The 18236-nt window shown below is 50.3% G+C and overlaps 1 protein-coding gene across 1 annotated transcript; it reads right to left on the bottom strand.

Annotated features, from left to right (window-relative positions):
- Positions 1-7790: 7790 nt before the first annotated feature.
- LPAR2 (lysophosphatidic acid receptor 2) lies at positions 7791-17131 on the bottom strand. The gene is made up of 3 exons (XM_056325905.1): positions 16997-17131; positions 12104-12846; positions 7791-8386 (listed from the first exon to the last, which is right to left on the bottom strand). Exons 1-3 carry the CDS (start codon positions 17035-17037, stop codon positions 8085-8087), a joined length of 1086 nt encoding a protein of 361 aa, XP_056181880.1. The 5' UTR covers positions 17038-17131; the 3' UTR covers positions 7791-8084.
- Between the last annotated feature and the right edge of the window lie 1105 nt (positions 17132-18236).

Here is an 18236-nt window from a genome sequence, read left to right as displayed (position 1 = left end):
CGCAGACCTGGGACCTGGATTTAGGCACACACCCGGCTTTAGGAGCTAGAAGTCCCCACTCAGGAAGATAGCGACCCCCACTTTGTGACTTCGAGTGCACACAAATGCGCTGCTTTTTTTTTTTTTTCAGGCTTTATTTTCAGCAGGTTCTTGCATAAAATGCCAGGGCCAAACCCAATTGAGTAACACCCTTTAAGACCCCAAGGGGTCAGGTTTTCACAGCGAGGGAACTAATTTTCCCATGTCACAGGGCTGAATGTTTATGACCCTGTTGCGGCTCTGGGAACGCTGACTGATGAGATACAGAGCAAGCACCACTGAAGAAATGCTGCATTTCTCAGAGTTTTGCTAAAATGATTAATAAACCATCTTTTCTCCTTCACAGGCTGACTATAGGGGGAAAGGGAGCTGGATTAAAAGATGACAAGAAATTAAATTGTCTTGCAAAAGTTCTTGCTGATGCAGCCAAGGGAACAGGGAGAGCTGTCTCCAGCTCTCTGATAAATCGCCCTGTGCATTTCGATTGGAAATGGACTGGGGTATAATTAGCAAGTGAATTCTCTCCTGTCAGCACAAAAAAAAAAAAAAAAAAAAAAAAAGGGGAGGGGGCGAGGGGGAATGGTTCATTTTAAAACTACAGCCAGGACTTCAGATGCCAACTGACAAGTTATAAACTGAGCCTGAAGCCCACAGAGCATCAAGGCGCAGGGTGAAACACCCCCGCTGTAGCCTACACCTTATCTCTAGGCATTTCCACAGCCAGAGCTACAGCTCAAATAAGTGTCTGCGTTGCGATGATGGGATTAGATGAGCCGCTAGACCTGTGATCACCGCTTTTGCGAGGGGAGGCAGCAGCACACAATCGATGAGCTCCTCCTGGAGAAGGAAAACCAGCAGGCTCCCCAGCAAGAAGCTTGTGCCCTCCAGCTGTATTTCACGATTCATCTGGGCCAGCAGATTTCTTCCTTATTGCTTCTGCCCACGAGATGCTTAAGTTACATGTACGTGTGAAGATACCTGCACGCTCTTCATACAGGCAGAAACACCCGCCTGGCTCTTGCACCTGTGACAACTGCTTGCTGTCGGCATCCTGGAAGTCGGAACATAGGAACTTGGTTTCGCAGATCAGCCTGAGGCTTTGCCCAGCCCCAAAACCAGCGGTGAGATGGTGGGAAACAGGCTCCACCACCACTACCACCACCCAACTCCTAGAGTCACATACTGGTGGCAGCGTGGGTGGCACAGCCCCTCCATGCAGAGCGCTGGAACGCTGCTGGTGGGAGGCTGTGCATCCCCCTTCTCAGGGGAGAAGGGGGCACGAAGCATCAGGCAGAGAAGAAAACACGGTGCAAGAACAGCCTGGCTGACATTGCTTCCCAGCAGAGGAAGGCTCCAGTGTGCTGCACAACAGCTACCCACACCCCTGCCGAGGTTTTTCTGCCAGTAAGGGGACTCGTGAGTGTATGATGCTCCTTGGAAGTAGCTCACCATTTCAAAACCCCACTTGTAGAGCGCTCTGCGGGCTCAGGAGAGCTGTGCCCCATCGCATCATCCCATTCCTGGCTTGTGGTTATTTGTGCACAAGTCCTGTGGCTTCAGCCTCAAGTTGCTCGCACATCCCTTGGCTACTGCCGCAGCCGCCTGGGGAACATCATGTGCTGTTAGCAGCAGATGAAAGCGACTGCAAAGTCCATGCCCTGGGCAACACAGCGGTGATACAGGTCACCATCAGTACCCCCAGGATACCCGCTTGTGCTCAGCTGGGACGCTTCGGCTTTGGCCTTCGTATTTGTGAAGTCCCTCCCTGACTTGCCACAATCTGTCAAGGGTTTCCAAATGCTGATGGGTTCCACTTTGATTTCAGCTGTGAGCTAAATTGCTTCTTACAGCCAGATTAAGGAAATAGTGCAGTGAGTCCAGAGGAGGCCATGAAGAAGATTAGAGGGTGGAAGCACCTCTCCTGTGAGGGTGGGCTGCGAGAGTTGGGGGCATTTGGTCTGGAGAAGGCTCTGGAAAGATCTTACAGCAGCCTTCCAGTACCTAAATGGTGCCCACAGAAAAGCTGGAGAGGGGCTTTGTACGAAGCGTGTAGCGACAGGACAAGGGGGAACGGCTTGAAACGGGAAGAGGGAAGATTTAGGCTGGATATGAGGAAGAAATTCCTCGCCGTGAGGGTGGCGAGGCGCTGGCACAGGCTGCCCAGAGCAGCTGCGGATGCCCCATCCCTGGGAAGGGATTCCCATTCCCTGGGAATGTTCAAGGCCAGGCTGGACGGGACTTGGAGCAACCTGGTCTGGCAGAAGGTGTCCCTGCCCGTGGCAGAGGGTTGGAACGAGATAGTTAACGTCCCTTCCAACCCAAACCGTTCTGTGATGATTCTCTGAAAACTGGTCAAACGCTGAAAGCTGCATTACACTTGCAACAGCCCATACCAAAAACCATCAAGACACAAGGAAGCATCTTTGACTACTTGTAATAGAAAAAATGCGATCTCTCGGATAGCCAGAGAGAAAATAAGAGCAAGCACTGCTTCAGCGAAGGTCCCTAAGGCATGGAGGCAGCAGGGAGAACAGGAAAGCAGCAATGCCAAAAGCATTTCTATTTCTCTGTCATCGTACAGCACAGCAGCCTCGGTATCTCCAGGTCCCACTACTCTACCGTGCTGCGTTACTCTTACCCAGACAGAAGTGGGTGGCAAGTGCTGGAAATCAGAGGCGGGTAGCACCAAATAAATAATTTTGTGAGAAATGACATCCCAGAGCAAAATCCAGTGGGCAAGCTCCTCTTACTTCCTGGCTGGTGGCACTGAAATCTAGATTAACCCATGACTATGAAACTTAGGAGGAAAAATACTCTCTTGCTACCTTTGGTTGGTCTTCCCACGTAGTGCTTGGGACATCATTTTGGACAAGATGGGGACACTTTGCAGCATTAGAGACATTACAAGCACATTCAAAAAGTCTTTCTGAGAAATCCTGGGCACACTTTTTTTTTTTCCAGTTTGCATTCCTTGCTTTCAGTGAGCAGGGAAAAACCTGGAGAGCAAGACCGGTTCTACCATGAAAAGGGTCAATGCAACTCAGCCAAACACTCCTTTCCAAGCACAAATCAGTGAAATGCTCTCCGTCACCATCACGGAAGAGGCCGAGGGGAGATTTACCAGGAAATAGGTGTGAAGAACTAAATAAGAGTTTTATTTTACCTGCTGGAAAATGCAGCCCCTCCTGACCTCATCCTTCTGGTGCCCGCTGTATTCTCTGCGACAGGCACAGCGTAAGGACAAAACCTGGCCAAGACCACCAGCTGGAAGCAGCATCTTCCAGAAACCCTGCTTGAAGCTGGACTCCAGGATGCTACCAGCTCTCACATGAGACGAGACACAGGTTCTTCTTCCTTTTGCTCACAGAAGTTCCACTTCAATAGCGCGTGGGAGCACAGACTTGTGAAACCCAACTGCTGCTGCTGAACGTTGCGCTCTTTATAGCGAAGCTTTTCACAGAAATACCACAGGATGTAATTATTCCACCACCAGTGTGACCCTTCTTAAATTATCTTGGCTACACACGTGCCAATCCACTGCAGAGATACCAGGCTTCACTGCACGACTGCACTAACGCGTGTCCTAAGCCAGGAACTCACCCCACGAGAGCTTCGAGGTGCTCTGCCTTCTGCAGGGGGAGGCAATGCAAACGTGGTGGGCTCCAAAATTATCTGCCACTGGCATGCAGACCAGGGGCCCCAGGTGTCACACCAGGCATCCTCACACATTAAAAATAAACTCTCAGCCCCGATGTTCCAGCATTGCCCAAGACACAGGAAAGCACAACTGACTCCAGTAAGCTTAATTTTTGCAGTGGCTATGCTTACAGCGTCGCAGAAATTTTGATTTTCATTTTCCACAGCTCAGTAGGTCAGAGAGATGAAGAACTGAAGTTTAAAAACAAAGAAAAACCCACCATCACCAGCTTCCCTCTGTGAACCTCACTTTCCCCTTTGTTCTGTCTTTCCCCTTTCCACAGGTTGGGTTTTTTTTGTTGTTGGATTTTTTTTCTTTAATAAAATAAACCTTCGGACTCCATCGGTCCCCACAGTATTAGTCTCCAGTGCTACCCTCCCCCCAAAAAAACCCACACCAAAATCCATATTACTTTTGGCAGCAGCTTGCTTAAGGAATTCCAACCAGTCAGCAAGGCACGACCTCTCATTCCTGGAACCATACAGCCTATCTTTGATCAAGTTGTGTGTTCTCACTTGTCCTGCATTTGATCCCTTAAAAATAGTTCCTAGGTGTCTCTTCCTTCCTCCCACCTCACACAGTAAGTCTAGAACAATCTCACAAGCCTAAAAAAAAAACCCAACAAAACAAATCCCCTCCCCCCCAATTTCAGCACAATTTCCTCTTAAAAAAAATAAAAAATGTTGAAACCGGTAATGAACCTTCAAAGGCAGTTTCATACTGTGATTTTAAGGAAGAGCAGGGGGTCTTTGCAAACTGAAGGGAGGGATGTTGCCACATTTAAACTAGACACACCACAGGTTATGCATGATGAATTAAAACGCAAGCTATCCCACAAACCTGGCAGCATCCAGCTCTGGATACAGTGATAAAGTTTTATTTAAAATCTCCTAAACAGAACTGTGTAATCAGGTACCACCCCACCCTTTTCTGCAGCATCTTGTTTAGGACACAAAACTGCAAGTGCAACATGGGTCCTGCCTCCACGTAGTTCAACACAGCTTTGCGTTTCCAAATAAAACTAGGACGTAAAGTCACAGGGGATACCGAAGAGCCTAACCCCCTCTTTTTTTGTGATGCATGTTCTATAAATCCCATTTATGTCTCCCCATCTTCTGTGCTGGGAGGGCTGTTAAAATCCCCCTCCTATCTCTTCTGCCTCATCGATTCACCAGTTCTTTTCAAATCTCACGGAAAACAGCACTTTCCAGGCTAGCTCCTAATTTCCTGCTCTCTCATCTATTACAGCCAGCTGGAAACAACTAGAAATCCGCAGGTCCCAAGTCACTCAGGAAGAAAAATCTCGCTGAAGAATTCCAGGCAAGCCGCCTCCATTCCTGATGGGTGCCAGGCATCACTCAGACAAGCTCCACTAAAGGTTTGGGACTTTCTTTCTCCTCCTTACACTAATTAATTTCTATTTACCTTTGGGAAACCATGGATGAAACTGCATTTGTACGTTCAGGTCCCATCATTCAACAGAATCCGTTTTTATACAGGAGTATTGACGTGTTCCAGGTAGTCAGGATATTCTGCCTAGTACCAGCTGGTCACATCCCTGCTATACAGAGGGGTACCAACTGGTCACATCCCTGCTATACAGGTGGGTACCAGCTGGTCACATCCCTGATACACAGATGGAAAAATCAAGGTTGTGTATGACCGTTCTTTCATATTTATACCACTTTGACAGGCTAAATTTAAATAAGTCATCTAAAATGGGGGGGGGGGGGGGCGAGGAAACCCCTCGGAGGCAATCCTCTCTACATGGTGGTCATAAAGCATCACGAGCCTGTTGTCAATGACTTGAATTCTACCTGTGTGGCGGGTACTTACACAAAAGCTCTTGTCAGAGTGGGATGGCATCGCTGGAAGGCGGCTCGACAAGCAGCCAGCAGAAGGCTGAGGTCAGCCGAGTTACCGGATCCCTCGGGGAAGAACGTGTGCAGCTTATTAAAGGCCCAACTGGGCAGAAAAGCCAACTGCAGCTCTTTTAGGAGCCAAGTGTCATCTCACCCACTACAAAGATTCATTCACACCCAGATGCAGTCAATTCCTTACAGCCACCCCAATTAAATCCGACTGGTACTGGTCCCACCCCTAGGCAACACGAACTTTCTTATTTCCTCCTTCCCTCTTTGTTAATAAAAGCAAACACACACCAGGCTCTGCTTTAATTGTAATCTCAGCTTTGCCTGAAGTAGGGCTCGCGTGCCTGCTGCTTTGGGGATATTCAGGAAAGCAGAAAGCAGCGACCTAAGTTTGTTCTGCCCCAGCTCCACCACTCCCAGTAACAGCTCTCCAGGTGTTCACCAATTTCAGCCTTCCTCCAGCTCCTGCTAATTCGCCCCCTGCTTCCACCGCAGTGTGTGCCTGTAACAGTGTTTTCCAGGGAAAACTCTCTAGTATTCTAGCAACTAGTCATCTTCTTTGGCAATAAAAAAATAAAGCGAAGCCTCCTCTTAGCCCTACCACCTGGTAGGCCTTACATGCACAACCTTTCCCCACGCCAGCCAAGCCTGTTTGTGAGCGGTGGACCAAGGCTGTCGTCTTGCCCCCAGCTCTGGCTGAAAATTACTTCCTCCAGCTCTTGCTGGTCTTTCTGGAGGCTCTAACCCCTCCAGACACACACACTCCTGCCAGATGCTCTCAGAGGCAACCTGCCTAGAAGGCAGACCAGTAGCAGGGCCACCACACAGCAAGTCATGAGGGATGCGAGCGTGAAGGGCAGCATCCCTCCCCTCCCAGCACCGCAACACACAACTGGAGGCTGTTACTTTTCCCAGGGCTTCGGGAGATGGGAAAAATGCCAAGTCCTCTCTTCTAAAACCCAGGACAAAACATTTATTCCAAAAGTCTCTGGGACACAGAGATGGGAACCATATTCCAAGACTGTTTGAGTCAATCCATGGGACTGTCACCTTAACGGTCACTTCCTACGTTTTGCAAGAAAAAGTCCATACACACGCATTTGAGTAACAATGCCTCCCGTACATTGTCTTCTCTGCAAAGCCAGCTGAGGCGATCAGGCAGGATCAGAACAGGGCTGTTGTATAAAAAAAAAAAAAAAAAAAAAAAAAAAAAGCACCCTGAAATTATAAATTTAGACCATAATTCCAAAAACCTGCCTTATGTTAGCCTCTCTGCTCTGAGAGAAGCCCATGGAAAACTAAACTCTGGATTTTCGGACTGTCACAGGCACTTTCACACTGTTAACAGTTTAACAGCTTGAAGGTGAAGGAAACCTGGAGTATTTACGGTTCCTCAGCTGTGAATATTCTTCTGCCAGCAGAGCCTCTGCCCTCCAGCCATGGCCTTGCAATCAGGAGCGACAGTTTACATCCCATATCAGATGCAGCCAACGGACTTACCCACAAAACTAAATCCTACGTCCGCTAATATTAATTAGCGCCGCTAATTTCTTAGGGTGCTTTGCCGAGAGAAAGGCGACATACGGACAGACTGTTAACACGTTATTTGAGCAGTTGAGTATTAAGGTACAAACTGCACATTAAAACCTAAGGCAAAATACTGATTGCCTTGGAATCTAACCTAAACCTGTCCCAAAGGGTTTTCAGCGAGTAGAAAGATGGTTTAATGGGAACATGACTCACTCCACATTTATGAATAGGCAATGAACTTGTGAATACCACATGGTATCACTTAGCAGAACACAAACACAACTGCAACTGGTTACAGCACCGCTCTCCGTTTTAGGAAAGAATTAGGTGCTTCTCAGACATCCTCCAAAACCCCGGAATACTTTGAAATTCAGTCACACACACTTAGGAAAGCAGGAATCTGCTTCTCAGGAAGCAATTCCAAACAGATTCCTCTCAGAAGAGGATTTAAGAAGAATATGATTTCTGAAGTGGGTGGAACACAACCTGGATAAGGCTCTCTGGGGAAACACTAAAGCTCTGTTTAGGAAACAACGCGTAAAGCTGAAGAGCTTTGGCTCTTTGGAGCACGCTGCCACTGGAACGATTCTTTCTGAAGGCGGTAATACTGAAGTACCAAGAAAATACTTTGCTTGTTGAGAGATCACACAAGATTCCCGTTGCACAGAGCTTGCTTCCAGATGCTGCTAAATTAAATCAACTTTGCATTAGAAACAGCAGTCTTTAATAAGAATACTACTCAAAGTATGTTTGTCCTAAACAACGCGCCATCCAGCAGTTCCTTAAAAGCATCTTGTCCTTTATCGATGACAAGTATTTTATAGAAATATTTATGCTTGAGCATGTAAAAGTCTCCGCTGCTTTAGAAGCAGGTCACTCTTCGCCTCTGCTCTTCTGCTGGGAAAGCAGCCGCCATTCAGCACCGCGCTCGTCTTGCTGACTGAGCGCTAAATAGAGGAATCCACAGTAAAGTGCCCGTTCTGAGAAAGTGTTCTGCGGTCCGTGGTGTTCAACTTCACCGCCGTGGGGGTGTATTTGGAATTCCTGTAACAGACAAAGCAGAGGATCCTCCGGAAGGTGCTACGCATCTCGTTGTCCCTGTAAGAGTAGACTATCGCGTTTATCAACGAGTTGATCTCTGCCAGCAAAAGGACATATTTCTCCACCGCTAGAACGTTGCAGCTCTTGCAGCCCAAGCCATCCAGGAGGAGCACAACTTGCCCTGGAGTCCAGCAGATAACAAAAGCACCTGGGGAGAGAAGAACCCCCATTAGAGAAAAAACACGTTCCTGGCCGTGCCCCGTCACTCACCACAAAGATGCTCAGCGGAATCACTGGTGGTTTATCTTGTGAAAAAAGTTAAAGGCGGAGGAAAAAAGCCCACTAGTAGTTTCACCCTATAGTTTTGCTTTGGAAGAAGACCAAGGATTCAACCAGCAAATATTAAAAATGGAGGCACTGGGTTGTCCTCCCCTTCCCCCCGCCCCCATTCACTCAGAAGAACTTTTCCCTCCAAGAACTTTCACTCCCCTCCCCTCGCCCCCACCACGCCATTTACAGAGCGAAGACAAAGCGGTCACATTTCCTATTTACGTGCCACTCCCTCCAAAAAGGGGAACAGGCTATAAAATTAGGGAAGAGCCAGAGTAAAGCATCTTAAATGAAATAATCACTGTTCATACAGTTTCTGGGGGTTTAACAGGGTGAGTTTGGAAGTGTCCTGGCCAACACACAACTGTTGAAGTCCCCCTCGAGCAGAAAATAGCCACGCAACAGGCTGGCCAGTGCCCGGACAGAGCTGGCCAGACTCCACCACCAATTCAGTCGGGCAAGGCTACGCTCTTGCCACCACCTGCAAAGCTCTTTGGCAAAAAGGCTAATTGCTGTTTCGCATGACGGAGTGGGAGGTGCCCGCAGCTCCTAAAACCCTTCTTACAGTCGTGATTTTAAGGCTGACGTAAATGGAGCACTCGCCCATCAGTGCTCCTGGAGTTCGTACATAAGGTTGTATCTTCAAGCGCACGAACTGCACCCTGCTGCGTCTTCTGGGAAAGGGTGGTCAAGGCGACAACTTGCTGGGAACCTCGTAACTACACCCTTTACTGAAAAACATCAGGAAAAGGACAACATCCAGAGGAGCAGCACCAAACCCAAGAGGCTGAATTTAGAGCTGTCGTTGAGTGAAATGCCCCACCAGTGAACACAGGGACACCTGGGAGGGATCTCCTGGGTTTCCAGGGGTGTTCCCCCACTGATTTCAGGCCACTGCATTGTGTAACCCTTTTAATTTAAGTAAATCATGCTCCCAGGTGGTCAGCACAGCAGCCACCGCATCTGGGCCAAGCAGCTCTCCCCCGCGCTTGCGGACATGACTTCACTCCCTTTAAATTTAGCAAATACACAAAACAGATTCCTGGTTGTCATGAAGGGAGGTCCAATACTTCTATCTTGAGTGAGCCTGCAGGCAAGGGACCTCCTTGTTTAGTGAGGCACCTTTTTTTTTAGCCAGGTTTTCAACACCTACAAGGCAAGCCAGGTTCTCTGGAGACCAGCTCCCAGCAGCACAAAGTAAAGCCAGAGGAATATTCAAGATGAGACGGGGGAAAACCCAAAGGAGGTACCCAAGAGGTTCTCGGCCTTTGCCTGCAAATCCAGCTGATTTCCCTGCTCCTTAATGGAAGCACAAGTATTCAGAAAGAAGCCTGAACTCTTGATAATCTAACACAGCACGGTCACCAACGACTCAGCCCTGTGGTTTGGTCATCATCACATCTTGTGTCACTCAACTGGTCTGTGGGAAAACCTCCTCCCGGTTTCCAGATGTACCTTGGCCTTATTACTGGTTTCCAAGTCAGCTCCTAGACCTGTTCTTAACGCCCAACACCTGCAGGATTATCAGCCACAACTACACAACGACCTTGCCTTGCGATGGAGTGGCCCACAGAAAGCTTCTACCACGCCCTCGCCTTCCTCGCACGCTCACCAGCAGCTACACCCTCTGATGCATAAGGCGCAAAGTATTCCTCTGTGCAGAGTCCAAGTTTGCAGAAGGCTGGGGAACGAGGGTGGAGAAGGAATTACACCAGGGCTTTCATGGGGAGGGGAAAAAAAACCCGCTGCAGTCTCAACTTTACGCTGAATCTGAAAGGAAAGGCAGTTTTCTGCCCAGGTTGAGCAATTCCCTCCCTCGCTCCCTTTGGTGCAAGGGACCCACGCGGAACGACGGCTGCTTCTCTCCAACGCTGCCCTGCAGAGGAAGGGGAGAAGCCCTACAGGTTACAGAAGTCCTCCTGTGTCTTCCTCAGCTTTCCACATCAGGCTCCTCCCCACTGTCCATCCGCAGATGCCAATCCCAATTCCCCGCGAAGCCACAGCAGCTCTTCTGAGCCTCCTCTCACCCAAGTTTTTAACTCGCCCAAGGCAGAAGACAAAGCAGGCAGGCCAGGTCAGGAGGGGGGCCATCGAGAAGCAAGGCATCTCCCAAATCGAGCCGAGGCACCAGGCGTGAATCCCATTTTCCTTCTTGCCCAGCATCCCCATCCTGCCCACCCTCTCCCAGCTGATGCTGTGAAGTCCCATAAAGTCAATCAGCCCTGCTGACACCTTGGGGCGACCCCACTGGTACTGTTCAGGAAGGGGGCAACAAAACAACTCCTCTCCACCCCACGGGCTGTGCAAAACATACAAAGTAAATCATTCTTCAGCCCCCCTGACCCTCTGTGCAGCATCTGATCAGCTCCAAGGCACCAACAAACTCCCAGCTGCACGCAAGAGATGGAGAGATTGCGAGGCAGGGAAGGTGACGTCACAGGAAAGGCAGGAATAGGCAGAAAACTCTGGTTTCGATGCTCGCAAGTTACAACAGGACCCGGCAAGCCGGCGTGCCCCTGAGCAGGGACACACCAAGCAGCCTGACAGCCCCCCACCCCCACACCACTCCCCTCCCCTGCTGAGCCCCACTGCCAGCAGGGGTTTGCAAGGGAGTAGTCTTTGTCTGCAGCTCCGAGGTTTCCCTGACGGAGCAAATTCTGTGCTTATCAGGAAAGATTTGCAAGCAAGGGGTTGTGACCGTGAGCCCAGAGTCGAGCTGGGTTGCGGGAGATTTGAGTACGTTGATTTATTGCGCTTTATAGAAAGGTTGTTAGACCATTAAAGCACGAAGCAAAAGCAGATGAAAGAAATCACGGAGCGGCGAGGCTGTCGGAAGCACAGTGCCTGCGCCAGCCTCCGCCATTAGAGGCACAGCACTGGGCAGAATCCAAATATATCCAAATCAAGTGAGATATCCTGGAAAGTCGGAGCCTCAGCGCCAACCACTTCCAGTTACCGATCGGCCTCTATTAGCACTACAGACTGCGGATGCAGACAGATGACGGGGCTGTTAGCGCTTTGCCGGAGATCCTATGCTGATGGAGAGCAGCTTGAACGATGAGCTGAGGCCTCCCAAGGATGTATCTACCCGAGCAGATTCAGACCCAGCACTGAGCTGCTCAAAAAACCAAAGCCTGAGCAGAGTTCAGTGCCTGGTTCCAGTAAGCAGTACGGAATTTGACCACAATTCCCTCATTCTTCCCCCATCACCTCATAATATTTGTCCCAAGCCCCTCACAGCTCTTTGATAAAGGATGCGCCAAGCGCTGCCTCTTGATGGAGGCCTGATTATAGCTGCTAATTCCACGCTACACTTCTAGGGAGGGAGCACGAGAGCCGCTCCTGTCCCCGAAGCCACTGCACTTCGGGCAGTTGGCTATAACCTTCCTGCAGAGTCCTGAAGCTCTCGAGTTCCTCGGCAGCCAAACCAAACCACACCACCACCACCAGCAGCAGCTTCGGAGACCAGGGAAGCAGAGCATGACTTCCCATCGCTGTCCCGAGCACATTCACACACACCCCCAACCCACCCACTCCCAACCCGGGACGGGGGACCAAAGCCTTATTTAGATCGGCCAGAGCAAGGTGGACTTACTTAGGATAATAGTGACTGTCTTGACAAGGCTGATCATGGTCTCCTTGTAGCGGGGGTGGAAGCTAGTGTGCTTAGACATCCGTGTCATCTTCCTTTTGACGTAGATGAAGATGTGCGTGTACACGACCACCATGATCAGGAAGATGACCAGGTTGGAGATGGCCCAGAAGGTCAGGTAGCTCCTGCTGTAGAGCGGTGCCATGCTGGAGCACTTCTCCAGAGCACAGAGGCAGTGCCAGCCGTAGGACGGGATGAGCCCCAGGAGCAGGGCCGTGACCCAAATACAGAAGATGAGGATCATCACGCGCTGGTTGGACATTTTGCTGTGTAACTGCATAGTGAACACGGTCTGGTGCCTTTCCACAGCAATTGCCAGCAGGTTCACCACAGAGGCTGTCAAACTGGTGTCCAGCAAGCTCTGACGGATGAACCAGGTCTTCAGGGAGAGCTCTGCTGTCCGGGGCCCCGTGTGGAACATGAGAAACATGTAGGCGATGCCAGCAAAGAGGTCGGCCGCTGCCAGGTTCCCCAGCAGGTAGTAGATGGGGTAGTGGAAGCGCCGGTTGATGATGATGGCAGTGATGACCAGCAGGTTGGTCAGGAGCACAATGACACTCACCGTCAGGCCCAGGGCAACCACCAGCACATCCTTCGTCCTCCAGTACGTGGTCAGCTCTTTGCGGCTGTTGTTGTAGAAGAACCCCACGGTCTCATTGTAAAAACAGTGCTTCATCGCTGCTGTCCTAAAGAGGGGTGACAGTATTATTAGCTTGTTGTCCCCGTGTGTGTGTCCCCCCCCTACACACACAACTGTTGCCAGCCAGGGAGATACTGAGCAGCATTACAATAATGCCTCTGACACAGATGGAGGTGGAGAGGAGCTTGGAAGACATGAACAGCCCCATGAGCAACAGGAAACCACTTTTGTACTCAACAGAGACCTACACACGTCTCACGGGCCAAGTCCTTAGCGATCAGTCCTCAAAGCCGTGCCGAGGATGCAGCAAAACCTTGAACATCCATGGGAGGAGTTAAGGTTTGCCAGATCTGATAAGATATTCTCCCTGCCGGGCCCACGCAGCTTCGTGGGGACAACAGACAAAACTACCGATGTCGCCCCAGATGTCCTGCTTCAGAAACATAAAAACAAAGCCACAGCAAAGAAGGTTTATCGGTCAATCACTAAACAACGTGCTGGTGAAGCCTATGAGCCTCTGCAGCTGCTGCAGTCCCCAGGACTGCTGCTTCTGCTTCAGTGAGCGCACGCACCTCATCTTCCCTGGGTAGTTTCATTGCTTAAAGGCCACCACAACACACAAGCCGCTTCTGAACGCTGCCCTACGCACAGCAATCCTTCCAAAGCAGGGCAGTACTTCCCAAACTTTGCCAAGAGGCACAAAGCACGTAGAGCAGGGCAGAAACAAACCCCCTCAGCCCGGGAAAATAAACAGCAGCAAGAAGGCAGCACGTTCAACCATGGGGCTGGATCTCTGGAAGGGCTGGATCATCTGGAACCCCTGCAGTGCTTCGATGAGAGAACAGCGCGTGGGTCAGCACCCAGAGCATCACCCGGTCAGGCGCCTGTGCAACGAGGGAAGCAACTCCCCTCTTCCCTTTCCAGGAATGGAACAAGACTCCAGTTCCAATTTCAAATTCCACAAAAAAACCAAAATTCCAGTTCAAAACTCATTGAACTCGCTGGAAGAAATCGATAGGAAAAGACATTTAAACCTCCAGAAGGGCTGTTCACATTGCTTTGACACGCTGGGCATTGCTGAGAGCAAGACCAGACAAGCCACTCGCCTGGATCACAACATCATTAATTTTCAGAGCCTGTATCCCTTTAGTAATCGAACTTCCTATCCTGTTGACAGCCAAACATGAAGCAGCAGGTCAAGCTGAAGGATATTTCACCTTACAGAGTCAGAATACAAACCTGGTAATTGAATGGGTGTCAACTGTGTTACTCGCCCATTAAAAAAAAAAACCCACACATGAAAAAAACGCAACACAAACGCAAGGGATAAGAAGCAGCCCAGTCACTACGCCCCACAGCAGACGCAGCAGATGTTCGTGTTCCTTTACTAACCAAGAGCTTGGAAATCTCAGCTCAGGGCTGGCTGCGGTCCCCGCTGGGATGGGCAAACCCAGCCTGGAGCCTCGTTTCTTGCAGCACTTTGAGGTGCCGAAAAATGACACAGTTTTTCCCTACCCTGGTGCGTTCTGCACATGAAGTCACTGGTTCTCCCTGTCCCCTCGCGAGCAAACCCATCATCCTGACTTATGTGCAGAACATGAGAAGAGTGCTGTCCTCTTCAGGCAGGGAGAAAACCCAACGTGCCTGAATTACAATTAATTTTAATTACCCCCGAAACCAACACACAGCTCAGGGGGGCTCATTAGTTCCATGTTCTTCCACTCGCTAGGCAGAAAAGTTTTCTGGGACCGCGCTGTTTTCCAGGATGCTTCAAGCAGGAACTCCCAGCGTAGCAGCAAGGCTGCTGTTAGGAAGCCAGGCCAGCTTATTATGGGCTGCACCGCACCCACCTCTGCCCGCACACACGCAGAGTTGTGCAAACAAGGGGGCTGAGCCAGGAAAGCCTATCATACCTGCAGCTGAACTTTTGATCTCTGCTGCTTAATGAGCTCTGTTAGCAGTTTGCTTTGGCATATGGCTGTGTCTACCACGAGGCAAGAAAGCTGCACAACCGAACTCACTCTAAAATCTGCTGAATAGGGAAATGTTATTTTTTACAAATATTATTGGGGAAAAAAAAAAAAAAGGAAAAACAAGGCAGAGGAGGAATCAACCTGCCCCAGAGGACAGAGGTTACTACTAGCCCTAGTAACAAGTACATCTTCCATCTCTTTCCAGGTCACAGGGTGTTTGGAGATTGAGCTGTTCAGGAGTCATGTGGTCCGAAAGCAACCAAGTGGGTTCTGCAGAGATACCACGTGGCAACGCAGCAGGTAACCGGGGATTTTGGGCTTGAACAGGGAAAAGCAATGGAAGAAGAAGGAAGGAAGGAAGGAAGGAAAGCCCAGGAACAGGACAGGACGAATACAACAGCTGCGAGTCACAGGCAGGTGGATGACCACCTTGGTAGGCTGCCTCTGGGGAGGCCCCAGAGCAAAGGCTAGGCCATTCTTCTGCAAGCTTTGGAACCATTTTTGAAAGCTTTAATCCCAAATCAAAAAGGCAAGCGTTGCTGAAGTTCAGTCAGTCACTTCACCCTTTTGAGATGGCATGCGGATGCCCAGGGAAGAAAGGGAGGAAGGAAAGAAGTTCAGGTGGTACCAGGGTTCAGAGACCACCACGTGAACAAGCACCTTTCAACTGCCATTTAACCCCCTTCACATGTTCGCTGCAGAGTAGCGTAAGTGTCATCCCCACCCCCCCAAATTATAAAAGTTTAACTGATACAGTGGAGATCATCATGGAACAGACTCATGCTGTACAAAGACAGCTCACGCTCTGCTTTTATTTTCCAGGAACATTCAAATACTCCAGTGAAATAACATGCTGATGGATCTTATTCCCAGTAATTTTCGAGCTGACACCAAGACAAATTTAATCCAGCTAAGTCTAGCTTTAAAATTGCCACTAAGTTACAGAGACCACTCTTATTCTGTTGCAAATATTAACAGATTCCACAGCTATGACAGCCCTCATAAGCTTCCTCCCGGCAAACTGAACTTTTTTAAAGCATGATACAAGTACTGGTTCAGTGGTACGTTTACTGGGGGAGGGGATGAGAGCTGTGTAAACTGTGTTCTGCATGTGCAACACTCAAATCTGGAGGAACAACCCTGCAGCATTAATAGCAATGACATCTGCCACGCTTCTTTGGGCAGGACCCACTTAGAGCTGCAGGGAAAAGCTGGAGGGTTGCAAATCCCTCCGGAAGGTGCGTGGGTTGCAAACCAAAGGTGTGCGATCCCATCAGTGGGGTGGGGTCCAGGGGGACCAGACAGGTTCGTGCTTGTGGCTGGCTCTAGGAGCTCGTGTGCCACTTCACCGTCGCCCTGCCATCCGAAAACGGCCCTTGGAGTTGGCAGCAAGGGCAGACAGTGCCACAGAGCAAAACTGAACGGGCAGCGCCCAAGAGGAACACCCTGCCCACAGCAGCCAGAAAGTCAGGCCGGTGCCATGATGCACAAAGGAGCTGGAGGAATCTATTGTTCAGTGTCCGAGCAACCCCCTTCCACTCCTCAGCAGGAGCTTACAAGATTTTCTTCCTTACCAGCCTTGTTTACTCGGTCAAACCAGATTCCAGTTACTTGCTGCAACAGTTCTGCAGCCCCTTTCCTCGAGCAATACGCAAACACAGCCTCTCCTCTCATCACGCTACCTCAAACTCTGCTCAAGGCTCTCCCCCTTAAAACCCGGCACAGCTTTTGAACTTTGGGAGGAACCACCAGGCAAAACGAGCGCCTAACAGGTTTTTTTCTCCTTGCCATCCCTCTTGCATACGCCATCTCCCTTCTTAATCAGTTAATTGCCGCCCAAGGTTCACGCTAAGTTCTTTCACGCAGCAAGTAAAGGTGCAAGCGTCCTCCCTTCCCTGTCGCCTCTTGCTTGCCAAAGTGGAAAATGCTAGTCAGCTCCTGGAGCTCGGGGAAGACATCCAGCACTTGCTCGCAAGCCGACGGCCAGCCGGTGTACAAGGGCAGAGGGATGAATGGCTGAATTTATGCTCCCACTAATCACCAACACAATCAGCGTTGATCAAGGCAGAACAATGGATCTAGAAGGGCTCACAGGGACTCAAATCCCAGCTGTTTCACCCCTGTGTCCCCTGCATGCAGATTTACACGGCCAAAAATTCCAACCACTGCTATATTTAAGCCATAAACACTACAAGCTTTTACTCCAAAGAAGAACGTTCTTACCTGAAAGCACAACCACTGCATCCAAACCTGACATTTAGCATTGGTCTCCCCACCACAGGAAACCAGGGCAGCTATCCAGCAAGGAGATCCCCATCTCTGGAGGGCAGAAGTGTTTTCCAAGCAAGGGGGAAAAAAGAAAAAAAAAAAAAAAAAAAGCCAAGTGCCTTACAGGAAAGTTTCAGACAAGCTTTACAGCCCCACAGCCCATCACGCACTGCTCCGCTCCGAAACACTGGCTCCTGGGAGGCAAGTTTGCAAGAGCTGGATGAGCCCGTCCCTCCTTGGGTCCTCCCCTAGGCGGGTCCTTCCAGGAGACCCAGGAGCTGTAACCCGAGTCCTCGCTGCCTTCATGGAGGCCAAAGCCACTTGCCAAGCACCTCCGGGTCTGGCTGGAACGGGTTAGACCCGATCTGCCAGCATCACCCCTGTGGACCAGCTCCTGCTGGCAGGAGCTCCAGCGAGGTGCTGGGTGGGGAAACTGGTGGTACCCCTTGGTCGCCCCCTGGCAAGGGCTCGCTCCTGCTCGCCCACTGCCCCAGAGCCTTTGCCCCACTATGGGAGGCGAGTGAATCCCCCGGATGACCCGGTGGGATCCTGCGATGGAGGGGCTGTCACCCCGTGGTACCAGAAACCGGCTCTCCGAGCCTGCGACGATGGCACCCACGTCCCAGGTGGGCTGTCAGGTCAGGAGCTCCCCCCCCCCCCCCCCCCCATCCACTGCAGCTGCCACACTTGCCCAGTGCACGGCAAGAAACCTTGACACGAGGAAGAAGCAGGGAGAGGGCGACGCTGTGAGACACGAGGGAAACTGAGGCACAGACCAGAGAGGATATTCCTGCTATAACTTGGTAAAACGCATCTGCTGGAATGAGAGCTCCCGTGTCAGTCCTGACACAGCTGAGATTATCTTACCTGCTGAGTACCGTCCAAATGCCAGCAGCACACTTGGTGCTAACAGGCCACCGCTGTATAAATTATGAAGGAAAAAAAAAAACCTGAACCGCCGAGTTTGCAACATCCATTCACTTTGATTTACACCCGCTGCTCTCGCCAAGGCCCCAGCAATTTCCATTCCACTCCGATTCCTACTCTCCCGCCCTCCTCCTACCATCATCTGTTTCCCAAGGAACAATGTTATCACTGCAACCCTAATCAGCTGCCAGTCAGATACAGCAGAGCTTGGCCGGGCCCGGCAGTGTTATGTAAAACAGGCAGGAGATTTACAGGGAGAGCACAGCAC

This window comes from Falco biarmicus (genome assembly GCF_023638135.1).
Source record: "Falco biarmicus isolate bFalBia1 chromosome 13 unlocalized genomic scaffold, bFalBia1.pri SUPER_13_unloc_1, whole genome shotgun sequence".
Taxonomy (NCBI): Eukaryota; Metazoa; Chordata; class Aves; order Falconiformes; family Falconidae; genus Falco; species Falco biarmicus.
Note: the sequence above shows the minus strand (reverse complement) of the source record. Positions and strands in the feature narration are given on the sequence as shown.

Excerpts from the sequence above, each read along its gene's own strand:
- LPAR2 (XM_056325905.1), bottom strand. The coding sequence starts at position 17,037 with ATGCTAAATGTCAGGTTTGGATGCAGTGGTTGTGCTTTCAG. Across the intron at positions 12,847-16,996 it reads TGCAGTGGTTGTGCTTTCAG|GACAGCAGCGATGAAGCACT; the intron begins GTAAGAACGTTC and ends ACCCCTCTTTAG. Across the intron at positions 8,387-12,103 it reads GACAGTCACTATTATCCTAA|GTGCTTTTGTTATCTGCTGG; the intron begins GTAAGTCCACCT and ends TTCTCTCCCCAG.